This window comes from Oncorhynchus clarkii, chromosome 26 (assembly GCF_045791955.1).
Source record: "Oncorhynchus clarkii lewisi isolate Uvic-CL-2024 chromosome 26, UVic_Ocla_1.0, whole genome shotgun sequence".
Taxonomy (NCBI): Eukaryota; Metazoa; Chordata; class Actinopteri; order Salmoniformes; family Salmonidae; genus Oncorhynchus; species Oncorhynchus clarkii.
Genome location: NC_092172.1, coordinates 32,222,191 through 32,242,629, shown reverse-complemented (window position 1 = coordinate 32,242,629; position 20,439 = coordinate 32,222,191). Strand labels below are relative to the sequence as shown.

Here is a 20,439-nt window from a genome sequence, read left to right as displayed (position 1 = left end):
TAGTTGTTTCATTTCAGCTCATGAAAATGGGACCAACACTTTACATGTTGCGTTTATATTTTTGTTTGGTATACATGACAATGGTACATGAGACAACACATTTTTTATCAGAACATTCTGTTTCGTTGAACAGGCCCCTGTTGCACGAGGCATCTGGCAGTTGTTGCCCCAATGGACATTACTGGGCTGTATGACACCATTAACAAAATGCTAGTGCTCACGTCACTGACCTACTGGGGGATAGGAAATACTGTCAACGTAAAAAGGGGTGAGGATGCACCCCTGTAGACCCAATCAGTCAATAACCCACCGCTCGCTGCCACCAACATACCAATTCAAATCACAATTTAGATGACATTTTTATGTTATCTAGACAAAAGCATTGTCAATGTAAACCATATTGTTATCTGCTGGTAAAGGGTTGCTATGTACTGCAAGTACAATCCACCATACTGTCTTTTGGTTGTTGTGGAATCGTTGTGTACCGTCCAGATGCTCACAAATATAAAACAGGAAAAGCCTGGTTATATGAAAAGGCCAGTCATTCCTCAGACAGCCATGTACTCACATGCCATGCAAGTCAAATCCACACAGAGGGAGAAATATCATTTCACAGGACATTTTATTCAGAACATCATTGAGAGAAATAAAGCTGCATTTGTAGAAACCATAGAGCCATTGAGCCGATTACCCCACACAGCAAATAGCATAGAAATTAAAGCAGAGTGCGTTTTCTCAGCTGAATCTTTTAAGTTAAAAGGCTGAAATCACTGAGAGCTCCAAAAGCATTTAAGTGCATTTTTCATTCGTAAAGCCTCCATGAAGAGTTTAGAAGTGCATAGCAGCTAAACAGGGAATTCTTCATTATGCTATTTCATTTTATCTCCTCACTTTCCATCTCCTTCAAAAAGTTGACTCAAAATGAATCACTCTTTCCAAACCAAACAGATATAGCATTTCAGTGTAGTTTAGCATCCTGAATTGCAGATGAAAGTTGCAAACACTTTACAACAGACAACACTAACCACTACTGTAGGCCAGAGACACAGACCAGAGGTATTACACACAATCAGATATCATTTCATTGTTTAGATTTTTACACATCTGTAAATGTCCACTGAAACAATGACAGATTACAGTGTTAATGTTGCTTCTATGCAGCAGCAGTGTTGTTCATTCTTTGACTGACATGAAATTGTGTTACGTGACAGAAATAATCATCTCTACAGTACATCACGATACGACTGTACCAACCCCAATAGTCAAATACAGAATCTCATTTACTCTCTCACACACACACACTGATAACAGTCCACACACAGAACAGGCCCTGCAACAAAAACTGTCTAACGCAATGGAACCACAGAGAACCATCCAAAAATACCCCGACCTCCTTTGTTCAGTGAAAAAAAAAGATTGCTTAATACAGTAATGTTTGAGGTGATCTTTTACAAAAATATACAGTTGCTATGATACAAGTTAAAACTGTTAATAAATCTGATGGCTCTGCATTAAAAATATCACCTCACTAGGAGTCATTCAAAGTTAAATATAGATCTCTCCTCATATGGTTTCTATATGATTACTTATATTAAAGTGGTAGTTAAGGTTTAAGGAATTTGGCAAAAAAAAAAAAGCAGTGCACAAGTTGTGATCGAATCAAACGTGGATTATTTTTTACAGTCAGTAGAGTACTGCTCCCTCCTATGCAGGTCCTTCAGGGGCTAGGGGAAGTGACTAGGGGCTAGGGGAAGTGACTAGGGGCTACAGGGATAGTAGCCTGGTGCTCCAGTCCGTTTGTGCTTTAGCCAACTCCTGTGTGTTTGCGTTCATTGTCGTGACAACATGTATGGCTTGACAACAATAGAAGAGCTAGCTACAGCACAGATGTAAGATCTTCATTTGATCACGATGTTGCAGGAGAACTTTCCTGCAATGCAGGAAATGTAAATTGTGTAGTGTATTTGATGTTTAAAAGGGATTCTGACGTTTGTGATTTCCACCTAAAAATGTATCAAATGACTCCTTACAAAAATGTCCATTAATAATAATCCACATTTCCAGTTCCTGCAGGATGATTTTCCTGCTGTAGCAAACTGGTTCAAATTAAGATCCTACATCTGTGCAGTGGGGGACCAGGCTCGGATTTGAGTATATTGAATCTCAAGAGGAAACGGAAATAATAAATCTCACCACACATGTAGTGGAGATCTTCTTTACCCCTAAGAAAAGACCTCAGCTGCTAGTCAGGAGTTTCTAAGGCCTGTTCACTTGATTGGCACAAGGTGTGGAGCGCTGCTTGGTCGGGTGCAGCGCAAGAACAGAGTAACAAGAAAGAGCCTACCGTGGCTATTGTTGGCTCGATGCAATACAGTTGTGGCGCATATCAAGTGAACAGACCTTTACGGTGTTACAGACCATCACAGGGAGAGGAGAGCCTAGAATAGGAGAACTGGGGAGACACACAGGGTGACATCTTCTGTTTGATGAAATGTCACAGACCAGTCATGTGGTGCATTTATCATTTCAATGGGTGACAAGACCATGATTTCAATATACTGCAATAAAGTTGCCAACTGAAAATGCATTTCAAAACGACTTGATGACATTTTGACATGTACATTTCCCAGCAGGAAAAATAAACGTATTACTCACACTACTTGAAATGAGATGTCTCTCAAACCATCTTCTTTTACAATGTCCATGAGTTGGTGGACATGCTGCAATTCTAGCTATAGTAAACGGTATGTATGTAGCGATGTACATGATGCAATATGCTAGCCCACCTGTCAAATTGAAATGTTGTTTCAGTTATTTTTGGCGAGATCTCCACAATGGTGCACACTGAGGGCTGTTCAGTGGATAGAAGATGGTGCACACTGAGGGCTGTTCAGTGGATAGAAGATGGTGCACACTGAGGGCTGTTCAGTGGATAGAAGATGGTGCACACTGAGGGTTGTTCAGTGGATAGAAGATGGTGCACACTGAGGGCTGTTCAGTGGATAGAAGATGGGGCACACTGAGGGCTGTTCAGTGGATAGAAGATGGGGCACACTGAGGGCTGTTCAGTGGATAGAAGATGGCGCACACTGATGGCTGTTCAGTTGATAGAAGATGGCGCACACTGAGGGCTGTTCAGTGGATAGAAGATGGTGCACACTGAGGGCTGTTCAGTGGATAGAAGATGGGGCACACTGAGGGCTGTTCAGTGGATAGAAGATGGTGCACACTGAGGGCTGTTCAGTGGATAGAAGATGGTGCACACTGAGGGCTGTTCAGTGGATAGAAGATGGGGCACACTGAGGGCTGTTCAGTGGATAGAAGATGGGGCACACTGAGGGCTGTTCAGTGGATAGAAGATGGGGCACACTGAGGGCTGTTCAGTGGATAGAAGATGGGGCACACTGAGGGCTGTTCAGTGGATAGAAGATGGTGCACACTGAGGGCTGTTCAGTGGATAGAAGATGGTGCACACTGAGGGCTGTTCAGTGGATAGAAGATGGTGCACACTGAGGGCTGTTCAGTGGATAGAAGATGTCACCCATTATAGACTGTTTACACCAGCAACATCAAAGGTTCACTTCAGAACAAGTGGCTTTCTATCGGACACAGGGACAAAAACATCCATATATGACAGTCATGATAAGGATGTTGTACTGTACTCTGTGGTAGTTCTATGGTCACACTGAGTTCTCCTACAACGGCTGGTTCACAGACAGCTGTGGGAGAGGGACTGGGGTCGTGCTCATTATGTAACGGAAATGGAAAATTATGGACACAATTAACGGACAAGTCCAGGAAGTCCTCTCCCTTTTTCTCCGTTTCTGTGCCTCATGAACACGACCAGGGTAGAGAAGCACTAAGAAGCAGCAGCCTGATCCACTATTCACCAGACATAAGTTACAAGCCACAGGGCCTTGGTCTAAGACTAGGTCACTAGAATGCTCCACTGGGGGTTCACCACATGGAACTGGCAGAGGAGAGTTTTTAAAGTGCTTCCTGGAAGCCTTCTTCCAGCCCCCTGGAAGTTCTACCTTACTTCCTTCTAGCCTCTTAGAAGACCTAGGCTCCTTCTCTGGTTCTCTGAGCCCCCACCTAGGGCTCTGACGCATGAGGGGCTCCCACCTCCAGTGGCGTCCCAGGATGGAGGAGGCTCCCCGTGCTGCCCCTCCACATCTCCGTCGTCTCCTGGGTGTCAAAGAACTCGTCAGGCCCCTCTGGGGACTGGGGCGTCTGTGCGCTGGATCCTGCCTCACTGCCGCTCTCTCTGAGCTCCAGGAGCACCGGGAGAGAACCGGGGAGGTATCCATCCAAAAGGCCCAGAGAGAGGTCGGCCAGGGGGGAAGATGACGGGCTCAATGGGCTGAGGTCTGGAACTTCACCGCAAGTGGCCTCAGTTGAAGCAGGGGACTCGCCTGGCTCCTCCTGCCTTGATTCAGAGTTTCCACTCAGGGGCAGGTGGCTGGGGGTGGCTGGGGCCTCAGGATTGTCTTCTGGGGGTGTCTGGCAGGGGGTGGTCGGGTCCTCCATGGGGCTGGTGGGATTGGAGAATTTGGGGCTTTGGGGGCCAGCAGTAGGGGCCTGCTGAACTGTGTTGTGATGGCAGGAGTGGATCTCCTCGCTGTTCTCGGGGGTGAAGGGCGTCTTGTCGCTGAAGCTAAAATGGGGGGAGGCGTCTGCCGTGGTGGGGGAGGAGGGGCCAGCGCTGGACACTGTACTGGACGGACCGCTGCTGTCTACAGAGACCAAACAAATGATCAATTAATCAATGTACCAAGCAATCAGTCATCTATCAATTCAATTATGTTTACTAAGGTAATGTTAATCATATTGAAATTGTGGCTAATAGGTTACAATTGAGTGCAGGGAAAGACATGACCAGAGAGGAAAGAACTGTGAGCTAGTTAGCACATAAAAAAGCCAAACCTACCCACCGCTAAGGAAAATGGTACCTGGGGATTTCACTTAGAACAAAACCACCATTAAAACACAGAACGTTTCTGTCCTTGATCACACCTCTGAAAATCAGGAAATAAGTGGTTTACAGAAGAGGATAGAAGACAGCGGTGGGAGAGGGTTGGAAACCCAGATAGTCAACACAGGCTGTGGTGGGCCACTGTAGTAGTAAATCACTTTAAATAGCCCACAGACAGTGGAGTCTAGGGATATTGTGGTAGGCAATTACATGTAAGCCTTAAAATGAGAAATTTCAACTCCAACTTCTAATAAACACTTTGTACACGTACACACACCAGAATAAGACCTACTGACAGTCATTTGATGCTAGATACCAACCCAAAATCAACACTCTCAAATACTCCCCATTGCAACTCTAAAAACAACTTAACCGGTCAAACTAAAAAGGTAAATGAATTACATGAAAGAGAATGGACACTCACACCAGGGAGGTCTGTCAGAGCGCTGTCGGGGGGATACGGAGGAGGAGAGGACTCTCTGAGGCATGTAGGAGTCCACCGACGGCTGGTTCTGAGAGTCAAACATGGCCGACAGAGCTGTGAGGAGAGAGGAGAGCGGTTGACACAGGACTGTGAGGAGGAGAGCGGTTGACACAGGACTGTGAGGAGGAGAGCGGTTGACACAGGACTGTGATCCAGTAAGCGTTTCATTAACCAGTGATATCTTATATCTGTCAAGTCAAGACATTTCCATGTGGTTTTCCTGTGTGTGTGTGTGTGTGTAACAGTCCATTACCTCTTGTGGTCCTGGAGTGGGCATCTCCACCAGTCTCACACACGGCGGTGATGAACTCATCCACCTGCTTGAGGGACAGCGAGTTGTGCAACGTCTCCAGTGGGTAGATGGAGGGCACCATGGAGCAGCCTTCAAAGCCTGCAGTCAGAGAGGGGAAAGACCCAGGCCCGCAGCCCCACCATCCTTCAGTCAGACTGGGCTAGGAGAGGTGGTTAGAGGGGTCTCTGGAGCAGGCAGGACCACTACTACAGCCAAAACCACCTCCCCAGTCCCCAAGGCCAGTCACTCACCCTACTGCAGTCATCACCGGCCGTCCTAGTTCTTTGTTCCAGCCCTGCACTATCATCAGCTGATCACAAAGAGTTCCATTTGCTTGTTAGTGCTGGGCTGGAACCAAAGCCTGCACACCGGGTAACTCTCTGGAACTAGAGGTGGAAGGTGAACACTGCCCTAATATTATGGTGTATTTCTGCTACGGTTGGTTTCCACACAAACAATACTGGGGGCAGACACTGGACATGTCTGATTCATGTAACCACATACAGGAGGAGTCAGAAGTTTGGACACACCTTATTCCAGGGCTTTTCTTTTTTACATTGTAGAATAATAGTGAAGACATTAAAACTATGAAATAACACATATGGGATCATGTAGCAACCAAAAAAGTGTTGAACAAATTAAATTAATGTATTTTATGTTTGAGATTCTTCAAAGTAGCCACTCTTTGTCTTGATGACAACTTTGCACACTCTTGGCATTCTGCCAACCAGATTCATGAGGTAGTCACCTGGAATGCATTTCAATTAACAGGTGTGCCTTGTTAAAAAGTTCATTTGTGGAATTTCTTTCCTTCTTAACACATTTGAGCCAATCAGTTGTTTTGTGACAAGGTAGGAGAGGTACAGAAGATAGCCCTATTTGGCAAAAGACTAATTCCATATTATGGCAAGAACAGCTCAAATAAGCAAAGAGAAACGACAGTCCCCATCGTTACCTTAAGACATGAAGGCCAGTCAAAGCGGAAAATTTCAAGAACTTAGAAAGTTTCTTCAAGTGCTGTCGCAAAAACCATCAAGCCCTATGGTGAAACTGGCTCTCATGAGGACCGCCACAGGAAAGCAAGATCCAGAGTTACCTCTGTTGCAGAGGATAAGTTCATAAGAGTTACCAGGCTCCGAAATTGCAGCCCAAATAAATGCTTCACAGAGTTCAAGTAACAGACATCTCAACATCAACTGTTCAGAGGTGACTGCGTGAATCAGGCCTTCATGGTCAAATTGCTGCAAAGAAACCACTACTAAAGTACACCAATAATAATAATAATAATAATAATAATAATAATAATAATAATAATAATAATAATAATAATAATAATAATAATAATAGAGACTTGCTTGGGACAAGAAACACAAGCAATAGACATTAGACCAGTGGAAATATGCCCTTTGGTCTGATGAGTCCAAATGTAAGATTTTTGGTTCTAACCGCAGTGTCTTTGTGAGAAGCAGATTAGGTGAACAGATGATCTCTGCATGTGTGGTTCCCACTGTGAAGCATGGAGGAGGTGGTGTGGGTTGCTTTACTTGTGACACTGTCTGTGATAAATGTAGAATTCAAGGCACACTTAACCAGCATGGCTACCACAGCATTGTGCAGCGACATCTGGTTTGCGCTTAGTGGGACTATAATTTGTTTTTCAACAGGACAATGACCCAGGCCACACCTCCGGGCTGTGTAGGGGCTATTTAACCAAGAAAGAGAGTGATGAAGTGCTGCATCAGATGACCTGGCCTCCACAACCCCCCGACCTCAAACCAATTGAGATGGTTTGGGATGAGTTGGACAGCAGAATAAAGAAAAACCCTTGAATTAGTAGGTGTGTTCAAACTTTTGACTGCTACTGTACAAGACACATCTCATTCAAGACGACTGTACAACACAAAAAGCATCCCTTACCCCAGGACACTAACAGGAGAGTAAAGATGCGATCACACGGCACTACGTGAGTATTAATCATGGCTCAGCTATATAGGTGGGTTTCCTACCCAAGTCTCTGAAGAAGGCGCCCAAAGCCGACGTATGTCCCATAAATAAATACATACTCAGATCAATGCAGACACAGAGCGCTCCTTTTCATATATTGTCACCTGCTGAAGTGTCCTGGGGTAAGAAAAGCTATTTGGGATTTTCCAGTCCCTCAGTCGAGCACTCGATTCCCTTTTTTGTCCAGGCTGGGTTGAAGCGAGTTTGGGTACGCTTTCTGTCTACTGTATAACACATTTTTATCCATTGTAGTGGACACACGACTCAAACCATATCCAGGAAGCAGGACAGACATGCACGCTGTCTTTCACACTACTGCGCCGACCCGAACTGTACTGGTTTGAATATTTTCTTCACTGTCTTTTTCGGCCACTATGGTGGATGTGTAACCAGGGCAGTACAGTTCAGCTCGACTCAGTAGTGTGAAACGGGTCTTATTGACAGTCAGTAAAGCACCGGAACACTTCAGATCATACAGCCCAAGGTGTCTACAAAGCAACAAATCAGTCCAGTTGATAGACCATCCATTCACTGTTCACTGCAATCCGTGTACATTTCACATCAATCGCGAAAAACAGTTTACAACCAAGTTCACTCTATTGGATAGAAAAGCATTAACCAAAGTCTACACCAACCAGACAGGGATGCTGTTACTATGCAAAATTGAACTGCCACACGGTTTGAGTATGTTGTATCAGGAACATCCTAGTGGGCAAAACTAGTTGAACTAATGTCATTATAACCAGAAACTAGTTGATATGTAATTGCCATTTTCTAGTAATACCTCGGTAGTTGTTTAATCTCAGACAAGTGATCTAGTCACAGGCTGTGCAGTTTTATACAACACAATGGGTTTAATTTCAGACAAACAGCATCTGACAACATCCATCCACTAGCTCAGCTACATTCCAAACTTCAGCCAGGTCCTGGTTCAAAAGATCTACGTTGTCAACAGTCCCTCAAATTAAGACCATTAGCACTAAAAAGAAGCAAGATCAAATAAGAACTGAACTGCAGGGAGGAAATAAGATTCAGTTAAGATAACTAATGCAAGACACCTGAAAAAGCCAAACCACACCAATGACAAGCCGCTCTCCCAAAAGTCTCAGGCAAGCATGCGTCAAACAAACCCCCGAAGGCAAAGCGGCAAAAGTCAACTGCGGCGGCAGTAACTAGCAGCACACCAGTACCAAACGAAACCTCAGATCTGCAAGCAGTACAGCAGAGGGTTTAAAGGGCATAGGAGGGCAGGGGGTTGAAGAGGGGCTGGGGGGCTGACCGTAGAAGTACTCTAGGGGGTCTTGGCCAGAGATGAGCCAGTTACGGAAGAGGCGGAGGTGGTAGGAGCACTGGTTGAGGTGGTGGGCCAGCGCCCCGTCCAGAGAGAGAGGGCGGCACAGGCTGGCATCAGTGGAGAAGCGCCTCAACAGCTGGGCCACGTGGTGCTCCTCCAAGGGCTCTGGGGAAGGAGGAACAGGAGGAGAGAGGATAGGACGGATGGAGCAGGGGAGGCAGAGATGGAAGGAGGAGGGGAGGCAGAGGATGACCATAAAGGATGAGGGAAGAAGATGAGAGGAATAGGAGGATAGACAGTAGAGGGGGAAGAGAGGAATAGGAGGATAGAAAGTAGAGGGGGAAGAGAGGAAAGAAGGACAGTAAGGGGGGGGGGGTAAAATTAGGAGAGGGAGTGGATGAATGACACAGCAGAGGTAATGGGGGGGAAGGACAAAGAAGAGGTATCACCCATTGTGTGGACAGAGGGGGAGACTGGCAGGAGGGGGAGAGGTATCACCCATTGTGCGGACAGAAAGGGGTGACTGGGAGGGAGGAGAGGTATCACCCATTGTGTGGACAGAGATGGGTGACTTGGAGGTACAGTAAATTACTGCTATTTCTAACAGCCAACCTTCTCCTGTCAACCATTCCATTCCTCCATGCTCTGGACCAGCTACCAGAAATGGCAAAAAGCTTCAAGCAACATTCAGCAGACCCCATCCAACCCAATCATCCCACAGGTTTGCACAAAGACCTCAGCAAAATCTGCTCCATCCAACTGTCGCCAGCATTGACAGAGAGAAACGCCTCAAACTCCAAAAGACAGAATAGCGTATCACATGGCTCCACTGCAATCTCATCTTGGTTACGGAAAAAGCTCTGGGATACAATCTATAGGTTTAGAAGACAGAAAAACAAATCCAATGAACATCCACAGAGGAAATGTCAATATTGCGTTTGTATTTAATGCATTTCATTTTTTAACAGCATTGACTAGTTTCAAGTTGAGAGACCACATAGGAGCATTTGTGATAGAACTGAAGACGTTGAAAACGCTGAGACGTGGAGCAACACATGCTTAGATATGTCAAATATGTTTGTGTCATTGTGAATACATTCAAATCCTAGAGAGAAAAGAACTCAATCTGGTGTCCAATAAAAACACACTACACGAAAGCGGTCCAGCGTGCATAGCGTTTTCTGCCGTGTCACAATCGTTTTGTACAATCAATCCTGTTTGACAGGTTGCATAAAGCTGCAGTTGGATGTAAACCTTAGCCTCATTCATTACTGTACCTGACACAGGCCACCACAGAGGGGGAACAGCCACAGCACACGTGTCATCCTGTGTCCCTATCAAAGTCAATATATACACACAGTTGTGAATTGACATGCTTCAAGTTGCTTAAAATGAAATGACGGTCATTAAAAAAATCCCATAAAAGCAATTAGGTGCTGTGTTGATGTACTGGAATTACATTTTAGGGCCCTCATTTATAAACGTTTGGTATGCACAAAATATACCCTGAAATATGAGTGAGACAGTTTTCCTTACCTCCCCGCAAACTTAAGGCCATACATACACACATTTTCTAGTGGTTGTATAGCAAGCAGACAAGTATTTTGTGCAAATACAGGATATGATGACGCTCTTATCCAAAAAACTACTAAAAAACTGGAAAATATAACAAGAGGCAGACATTTTCCATTAGTGAAAAGAGCAGAACATCTTTTATTATTATTGGAATCCAAAACAAAAATGGGACATAGGAATGTATTTCTTTTTTATAACCATTGCAGAATATATTCCTCACCTTTTCTGTCTGTGATGGGTTCCTGTTCCCTAAGTAGCCATACAACAAAGGACCACGGCCATCTCTCATTGAACTGGACTGAATATCCTAGTAGTCCTAAACAGACAGACTATGTACAGTATTTCAACTTCTGCTTTGAGATCCCATAGGCAGCGCAGTATATAATACACAGTCCAAATGAACAGGTGGTCTTCTCCAGAACCTGCTACTCTCCAGAAGTGGCTCTGCTCTCCAGCAGCGTTGGCTCCAATGGTGGTAGTTACCCATGTACACCTGTCCCTAACCAACATCCCTACAGTCAGAATACTGGACCCCACAGGCAGTGGCCAAGTACACCTGTCCCTAACCAACATCCCTACAGTCAGAATACTGGACCCCACAGGCAGTGGCCAAGTACACCTGTCCCTAACCAACATCCCTACAGTCAGAATACTGGACCCCACAGGCAGTGGCAAAGTACACCTGTCCCTAACCAACATCCCTACAGTCAGAATACTGGACCCCACAGGCAGTGGCCAAGTACACCTGTCCCTAACCAACATCCCTACAGTCAGAATACTGGACCCCACAGGCAGTGGCCAAGTACACCTGTCCCTAACCAACATCCCTACAGTCAGAATACTGGACCCCACAGGCAGTGGCAAAGTACACCTGTCCCTAACCAACATCCCTACAGTCAGAATACTGGACCCCAGAGTGTGAAGTGTGCTCAGAGCAGGTAATCTACTGTTTTCATGTGTCAATCTAATTATCATTTTCCAGCATTGGACATGGAGTTCCTCCTGACTGCAACGAATGCAAGACTGTAAATAAAAGCCTTAATTCCAGGTGTGTTATATTAGGGTTGGAATGAAAACCTACATCAGGGTTGGAGAGCCCTGCAGTATACACTACATAGACCCTCTGAAATATACAGTTGATACACAGCGGTCTGTTTTGTGTTGTAGTTGCCTGTGTGGCTTATTTGGTAGAGTATAGTGCCTGGAGTGTGGGTTTGATTCTTCCTGGGGGCACTTGAACAAAAAATTATGCACACTTTGGATAAAGGAGCTTCCAAAATTTCTCTTGAAAACCAGTTCTTCCTTGACAGTGTTGCAAAGAAAATGTCTAAACCCCTCCAATATAATGATCATGTTTAAACGTTCACTACATATCTTGTAGACCCAACCAGGAGGAACATATTTTCAGAAAACGGAAGAGTGATTAGAATTCTCGTTTTCTGTTTAAAAACATTTGACTTCTGTTGACTTCTGATGCCCACTACCCAGTGAATATAACCGGTGTCTCAAGGAAAGTGTTCAAAAGCCCAAGGTACTGAAAAAGGTCCTGGAAAACAATGAGCTAGGTATTTCACAATCAATCAAAACACATTGGTCATATGCAGATTCATCCATATCATGACAACCATACGTGGTACAAAACAAAAAACTAAAAAACCACATGAACCCTTTCCCCGTTTAGCAGTAACCGCCAATCGTTCTGTCCCAGTCAAGACAGTTTATTCAGTTATCCAGTCACCTATTCAAAAGTGTAGGGTATAAGTTGTAGCTTAGGTTGCCAATGCAGAATATTAAATGAGAATAGTGGGGACTGAAGTCACAAGAAACAGGGGAAGGGTTAGGAGTTGGTGAGGGTTTTTGGTTGGTGTTTTCAAGAGATGGTTTCAATACACATCGTCAACATAAATAATAGATGTGTGTGTGTATACACACACACTTCACTGACAAACTTTGAATCATTAGGTGAGGGTGACCATGTTGTAACAAAGAGAATGTGGGGTAGTGATAAAGTGAATGGGTAGGCAGCAGAAAAACTAAAAACCCCAGAGGGTTGGGAAACATGGTAGTAACGGCCACGTGAAGTAGAACCGAAATGTACAAATAAAGAGAGATTTCCAAAGACATGCAAGACAAACGGAGGTGGAGAAGTGGAAATATACCGGAAAGAAGCAGACGTACCATTAGTCGGATGCTTTGCAAACGACACAGAAAATCTCTTTACTGCCGGCATAGACAACAACTCTGAGGAAATAGAGAAAGGTCACTAGTGTTACCATCGGTCACAGAACACCTGCAAAGGGTTTGTGTGTGTACACTTGAGGTCTTGGTGGGAGGGGTGTTAACTATTTCAAGAAGAGTTTTTCTGGCGTTCGGTACAGTAGGAAGCATTTAGGGGCCATAGCAGAAAAGTCCACAAGTTACTCCATGTGAAGTGTTTGTGGTTCTAAGAGGAGTTAAGATAAAAAAGGGACAGACAGGCAGGATCTTTTGTAGGAACATGCTAGATGGGCTATAATTGACATGTGTGTTTGAAGTGCGGACACTTTCAAGGTCAAATTACAGGCACATTGGATGAAAATCTCTCATGGTGACAGGACGAAATGAGACGGCTGGAAATGTAGGAGATGGAAGACAAAAAAGGAAGACAAAAACCCATTTCCCATCTTGACAACTTCTCAACAATTATGATGTAGGCCTATACACACCCCCAACACCAACCACTCCCTTCAGATGTGTTGCATCCCAAATACAGGAGGAGATATGGTGCATTTGATTTAGCTTGCCCATTCCATTGTGAATTAGGTTATCAGCCCTCCAGGTGTGCCACGGTGCTGGGCAAACTATATCAAAAGCTTGGAGTATTGTTCGAAGTAACAAAGCATCAAGACTGACAGCAGCAAAGTACTGCTCAACAACATCATGTTTCTGGAAGGCCAGCTTCACAGACACATGCACGCACACACAAGCACTAATCATGTCAATATAGGTTCTTCAAAAGGGACTATGTATGAGAACATCAAAGATCACAGTGATCTCCGATTCAGATGTTTTCATGATCAGTAACAAGAGTAAGGACGCAAATGATATACTTAATGGAACAGCAGACATGATGAGTGTGACTCGACACTGAGTGAGACGCAACAAGACAACCGAGAAGATGGCAGCCCAATAGGAAAACAGCTATGACAACATCACAGTGACACCATGTGGACAGCCAACTACAGACAGCTTTGTCGTCCCATGTCTGCTGGTTTAGACAACACAAAAGACAATGAACAACTCAAAAGCTTGAGCGCTACGTAAAGTTGGTATGTACAGGTAAACACAAAATGGCATCTCTTGACCGTCAATGACAGCAATTAATGACGAGGGCGTCCTCTCCATAAAAAAAAAAAAAAAAAAAAAAAAAAAACTGTAATTTAGGCTCAAACAGATCCAAATACAGAATGGCCTAATCACTCATATGTCTGCGTCGTGATATCAGCGCAAATATGTGCATATATGCAAATATGTGCGTATTGTAAGAGCAAACATGGCCAAGTAAGAGTATGGACAATGGCATACTGTGCTCATCATTGAATGGGACTTCTGCTAAATCAACTACTGGGACTTTCTACTAGAGCTCCAGAGCCATCTGCTGACCGAGTCTCATAAATACATACAACTCTGATCAGGAAACCATGGGAACGTTCTAGAAATAATTTGAAAACATACATATTTATATAAATAAATCTTACAAGTCCATTTAGAATGTCTTACAAGTCAACATTATAAATAGGCCTACAGATTATTTTTTTCTCCATTCAACTGAAGATTATTTATACAGCTTTGACATTTAGCCTAGTTTCTACTGGACACTTGATATGGAAGCACTACAGATATTTCACATGAAGTCTATACAGATATTTCTTAATTATACTGCAGCACTATGTGCCAGCAGGTTGATATTGAAGGAGGCAGGATACCTACAGTAGTGAGTTAGATAAGTGTTCCGTTAGCCTTATTGCGTGTAAATAGTTGTAAGACCATGTGAAACATATAAGAACCATGCAACAAATATGAGATCACACCAGTGGTGTAACATGTGGTTTAGGTCAGGGTTTCTAAGGGAATATGTTCAGCTGTGGCTACTACCTTGTGGCCTTGATCTTTTCAGGCTTTGTGCTTTGCTAGTCTTTAAGGAAGAAATGCCATCGTCATCTGACAAACTTATGTTCCATATTCCAAAAATGTCAAAGCTCCTTAACCTGGGTGCCACACCGTTTCTACGTGTATCAATGCAGGCTGCATCGTGGTCTTGGCAAGACAACAACTTGGCTACTGGCTAGAAATGACCATTTTCACACTATCGTGCCGACCCGAACTGTGCTGGCTTGGATAATTTATTTTCATATTTCTCCTTTACAGCATGGTTCCAGCAACTACGGTGGATGTGACCAGGCCAGCTCAGCTTAGTTTGGCTCAGTACGGTTCAGCTCAGTAGTGTGAAAAGCACCAAGGTGCATTACAAGCATGAAGGGAAACCTGCCCTGCTTGGTGTGCGACTATGCAATGTGAGGGATGGTATGGAGGTCTGGAGGTCTACAGTCTAATGCAGGGTTAGACAACCATGGTCCTAGATAGCCACAGGGTATGCAGGACCAGGGTTGCCCACCCCAGGTCTAACAATACCCATCCACTGTGTCTCTCTCTAGGCTAGAGGAATTAGAAACAGGATCTTGGCCACATACCGTCTTTATAGGACAGGCTGCCTGAGGAGAACTTTTTCCGGTGTGTGCGTGCGTAGTCCTGCAGGTTGGGGGCGCTAGAGGAGCCTCCCAGGACAGTGGTGCTGAAGAGTCCCGCACACTGAGATCCTGTGGGAGGGGTGGGGGATTTAGTCACCACAACACAACATGCAGTTATTCAAACAATGCTCTGACTCAGTTAGCATGAGGGGAGAGAGGTACTTAGCAGACCTGGGTTGAAATCCTATCAAATATGGGTTGAAATCCTATCAAATACGGTATCTGGGCTTGTTGAGCTTGTCTGGCGCAAAGGAACCAACAGAACCGTTTTAAAGTGGAAACCGTGGGCGGCAGGTAGCCTAGTGGTTAGAGCATTGGGCCAGTAACCAAAGGTTGATAGATTGAATCCCAGAGCTAACAAGGTAAAGATCTGTCGTTCTACCCCCAAACAAGGCACAAGGCACTGTTCCTAGGCCGTCATTGTAAAGAAGAATTTGTTCTTAACTGACTTGCCTAGTTAAATAAAGATTAAATAAAAAATATATATAAATACAACCGCGTACATCTGGCACTCACTCTAGGCAGACTAGAGCTAACACCACAAGTATTTGCAAGATTTCAAATAGTGTTTGAACCCAGGTGTAGTAGTCACATGACTCCCCATACCAAGGTCATTCAACATCCCAACTCCTAACCTATGCAAGGCCAAGGGAACTACTGTAAATAGACTTATTATGAGCCACTAGGCTTATTTAATACCCTTTTCACAATAGCGCTCCGACCAGACCTTACTGGCTCTGATAGTATATGGTTCAGCTGGTAAGAGAGTGACGCTAGCAATGTCAAGGTCGTAGGATCAATTCCTAAAGGTATCACACACACGCATAAGAAATTGAGGCACTCACTGTACTGTAAGTCACCTTGGATAAAATAATCTGCTAAATGGAATATTATCATTATATTTAGATTGTGATGTTCTTTTCCAGCACAGTTCCAGCAACTATGGTGGGTGCGTAACCAGGCCAGCATGGCTGAGCTTGGCTCAGAAGAGTGGTGTGAAATGGGTTTAAGTTGGTACATGTCACTTCCTAGTTACACAGATGCGGTCAAATATATTGGCAGCTTTGCACGCTTCACTATTTCTTCTAAAATAAGTTGACATTTTTTGTGCACACGTGTATTTGTTTGGTTTACAACTGCACATAATTTTACTTTGAAGTGAAAAATCTAATTGTCTTCTTTTGTAAAATAAATAAATAATTATGGCCTGGACTAAATTACACAATTCTAATTAATTTGGTTGGAGGCAAGTGATTCTTGTTTATGTATAATTTATTTACTTAAGTTGCTGGTGCCTACCTGGTAAAAATAGCCATTCAATCAGCTTTAAAAATCTTTCTCCATTGACCTCCATTTAAAAAGCAGGAAAACACCATTGAGCAAATGGAACCCTATTCCTTCCTAATATGGTGTTCATGACCGTGGCCCAGCTGATTCAATGTTATGAAGCTAATATTAGCATTCAAACCAGTAAGTTCAAAGTAAGTTTCTCAATTGTTAGAAAATCCTACATTTGAGTAGATGCACTTGGAAACTCAAAAGAATTGTCATTAGGATGGTTAATCATAAAAAATACATTTTTACCAAAACTCTGATAAAAAAAAAAAAGAAAATCAGTGACAAGATAACTACACATCCCTACAATCTTAAAACCAAAAACCTGGCTACCACTTGAATAGGCCTCGAGCATGGTCCGTATGTACCTACAGTAGCTAGGCCTCTAGCATGGTCCATATGTACCTACAGTAGCTAGGCCTCTAGCATGGTCCGTATGTACCTAGCTAGGCCTCGAGCATGGTCCGTATGTACCTACAGTAGCTAGGCCTCTAGCATGGTCCGTATGTACCTACAGTAGCTAGGCCTCGAGCATGGTCCGTATGTACCTACAGTAGCTAGGCCTCTAGCATGGTCCGTATGTACCTACAGTAGCTAGGCCTCTAGCATGGTCCGTATGTACCTACAGTAGCTAGGCCTCTAGCATGGTCCGTATGTACCTACAGTAGCTAGGCCTCGAGCATGGTCCGTATGTACCTACAGTAGCTAGGCCTCTAGCATGGTCCGTATGTACCTACAGTAGCTAGGCCTCTAGCATGGTCCGTATGTACCTACAGTAGCTAGGCCTCTAGCATGGTCCGTATGTACCTACAGTAGCTAGGCCTCTAGCATGGTCCGTATGTACCTACAGTAGCTAGGCCTCTAGCATGGTCCGTATGTACCTACAGTAGCTAGGCCTCTAGCATGGTCCGTATGTACCTACAGTAGCTAGGCCTCTAGCATGGTCCGTATGTACCTACAGTAGCTAGGCCTCGAGCATGGTCCGTATGTACCTACAGTAGCTAGGCCTCGAGCATGGTCCATATGTACCTACAGTAGCTAGGCCTCTAGCATGGTCCGCATGTACCTAGCTAGGCCTCTAGCATGGTCCGTATGTACCTACAGTAGCTAGGCCTCTAGCATGGTCCGTATGTACCTAGCTAGGCCTCGAGCATGGTCCGTATGTACCTACAGTAGCTAGGCCTCGAGCATGGTCCGTATGTACCTACAGTAGCTAGGCCTCGAGCATGGTCCGTATGTACCTAGCTAGGCCTCTAGCATGGTCCGTATGTACCTAGCTAGGCCTCGAGCATGGTCCGTATGTACCTACAGTAGCTAGGCCTCGAGCATGGTCCGTATGTACCTACAGTAGCTAGGCCTCTAGCGTGGTCCGTATGTACCTACAGTAGCTAGGCCTCGAGCATGGTCCGTATGTACCTACAGTAGCTAGGCCTCTAGCATGGTCCGTATGTACCTACAGTAGCTAGGCCTCTAGCATGGTCCGTATGTACCTACAGTAGCTAGGCCTCTAGCATGGTCCGTATGTACCTACAGTAGCTAGGCCTCTAGCATGGTCCGTATGTACCTACAGTAGCTAGGCCTCTAGCATGGTCCGTATGTACCTACAGTAGCTAGGCCTCTAGCATGGTCCGTATGTACCTACAGTAGCTAGGCCTCTAGCATGGTCCGTATGTACCTACAGTAGCTAGGCCTCGAGCATGGTCCGTATGTACCTACAGTAGCTAGGCCTCGAGCATGGTCCATATGTACCTACAGTAGCTAGGCCTCTAGCATGGTCCGCATGTACCTAGCTAGGCCTCTAGCATGGTCCGTATGTACCTACAGTAGCTAGGCCTCTAGCATGGTCCGTATGTACCTAGCTAGGCCTCGAGCATGGTCCGTATGTACCTACAGTAGCTAGGCCTCGAGCATGGTCCGTATGTACCTACAGTAGCTAGGCCTCGAGCATGGTCCGTATGTACCTAGCTAGGCCTCTAGCATGGTCCGTATGTACCTAGCTAGGCCTCGAGCATGGTCCGTATGTACCTACAGTAGCTAGGCCTCGAGCATGGTCCGTATGTACCTACAGTAGCTAGGCCTCTAGCGTGGTCCGTATGTACCTACAGTAGCTAGGCCTCGAGCATGGTCCGTATGTACCTACAGTAGCTAGGCCTCTAGCATGGTGCGTATGTACCTACAGTAGCTAGGCCTCTAGCATGGTCCGTATGTACCTACAGTAGCTAGGCCTCTAGCATGGTCCATATGTACCTACAGTAGCTAGGCCTCTAGCATGGTCCGTATGTACCTAGCTAGGCCTCGAGCATGGTCCGTATGTACCTACAGTAGCTAGGCCTCGAGCATGGTCCGTATGTACCTACAGTAGCTAGGCCTCGAGCATGGTCCGTATGTACCTACAGTAGCTAGGCCTCGAGCATGGTCCGTATGTACCTACAGTAGCTAGGCCTCGAGCATGGTCCGTATGTACCTACAGTAGCTAGGCCTCTAGCATGGTCCGTATGTACCTACAGTAGCTAGGCCTCTAGCATGGTCCATATGTACCTACAGTAGCTAGGCCTCTAGCATGGTCCGTATGTACCTACAGTAGCTAGGCCTCTAGCATGGTCCGTATGTACCTACAATAGCTAGGCCTCTAGCGTGGTCCGTATGTACCTACAGTAGCTAGGCCTCGAGCATTGTCCGTATGTACCTACAGTAGCTAGGCCTCGAGCATTGTCCGTATGTACCTACAGTAGCTAGGCCTCGAGCATGGTCCGTATGTACCTACAGTAGCTAGGCCTCTAGCATGGTCCGTATGTACCTAGCTAGGCCTCTAGCATGGTCCGTATGTACCTACAGTAGCTAGGCCTCTAGCATGGTCCGTATGTGCCTAGCTAGGCCTGTACTATCGTCCATAGTACATTTGACATTTTAGTAATTTAGCAGACGCTGTTATCCAGAGCAGTAGTGAGTGCATACATTTTCATACCAGTCCCCCGTGGGAATCAAACCCACAACACTAGCGTTGCAAGCGCCATGCTCTACCAACTGAGATACACGGGACTAGTACCTAGCTAGGCCTCTAGCACAGTATCTAACTCCAGGTTGATTTCTTTCAGAAATAGACAGTGAGAGCACCAATGCCACCCCTCCCTCTACCACCATAGGTTTTAATGACAGTTGGGGTGATATAGGTAAACACAGTTGCCATAGCTACAGTATAAGGGAAGGATTGGGTAAAGTTGCCCTTAGACGCTGCTCTTAGGTTCATTTTGCATTCCCCCCACTAATGGTTAAGGCTAGGATTGGGGGAGGGGAAACTAATCCTAGATCTGAGCGTGTTAGGGAGCAGGGAGGAAGGAGACACCCACCTAGACCACTCTGCTTCATCTCAGGGGACTGGCGAGAGCAGGAGGGGAAGAGACGGTAGCTGCCTGCTTTGGATGAAGATGTCTCCGACAGGACCTGGGGTGACACACACATTATATGGTAAGGAGCAAATTCAGAGCATTTGACACCATACACAGATCTCCATCACTGGCTGCCAGACTGAAGGACCACATGTAACCTCTGCCAGACAGAGAGGTAACTCAGAGCAACAACAGCAGGAAAGCCCTGGCTTATGGCTGCATCCTAACTCACGGAACACAAAAGTCTTATAGTATATCTCTATGGTCAAAAGATGCTTGCAATCCTTGTCTCATCTTTCACTACTAT

General features: G+C 45.1%; 1 protein-coding gene across 6 annotated transcripts in view; it reads right to left on the bottom strand.

The window, feature by feature from the left end:
* Nucleotides 1–603: 603 nt before the first annotated feature.
* LOC139385008 (diphosphoinositol pentakisphosphate kinase 1a) overlaps nt 604–20,439 on the bottom strand; it is a 50,765-nt gene continuing 30,929 nt past the window's right edge. Inside the window, exons 25-32 of one of the 6 annotated variants that reach the window (XM_071129976.1) lie at nt 20,094–20,187; nt 15,355–15,480; nt 12,803–12,865; nt 10,327–10,383; nt 9,035–9,214; nt 5,713–5,850; nt 5,400–5,513; nt 604–4,736 (exon numbers count right to left, since the gene is read on the bottom strand). In XM_071129976.1, coding sequence (XP_070986077.1) covers nt 4,096–4,736; nt 5,400–5,513; nt 5,713–5,850; nt 9,035–9,214; nt 10,327–10,383; nt 12,803–12,865; nt 15,355–15,480; nt 20,094–20,187 — 1,413 coding nt within the window. In that variant the 3' untranslated portion in view covers nt 604–4,095. The remainder of the gene's footprint in view (nt 4,737–5,399; nt 5,514–5,712; nt 5,851–9,034; nt 9,215–10,326; nt 10,384–12,802; nt 12,866–15,354; nt 15,481–20,093; nt 20,188–20,439) is intronic. The other 5 variants (XM_071129977.1, XM_071129978.1, XM_071129980.1 and 2 more) reach the window with 5 other exon arrangements.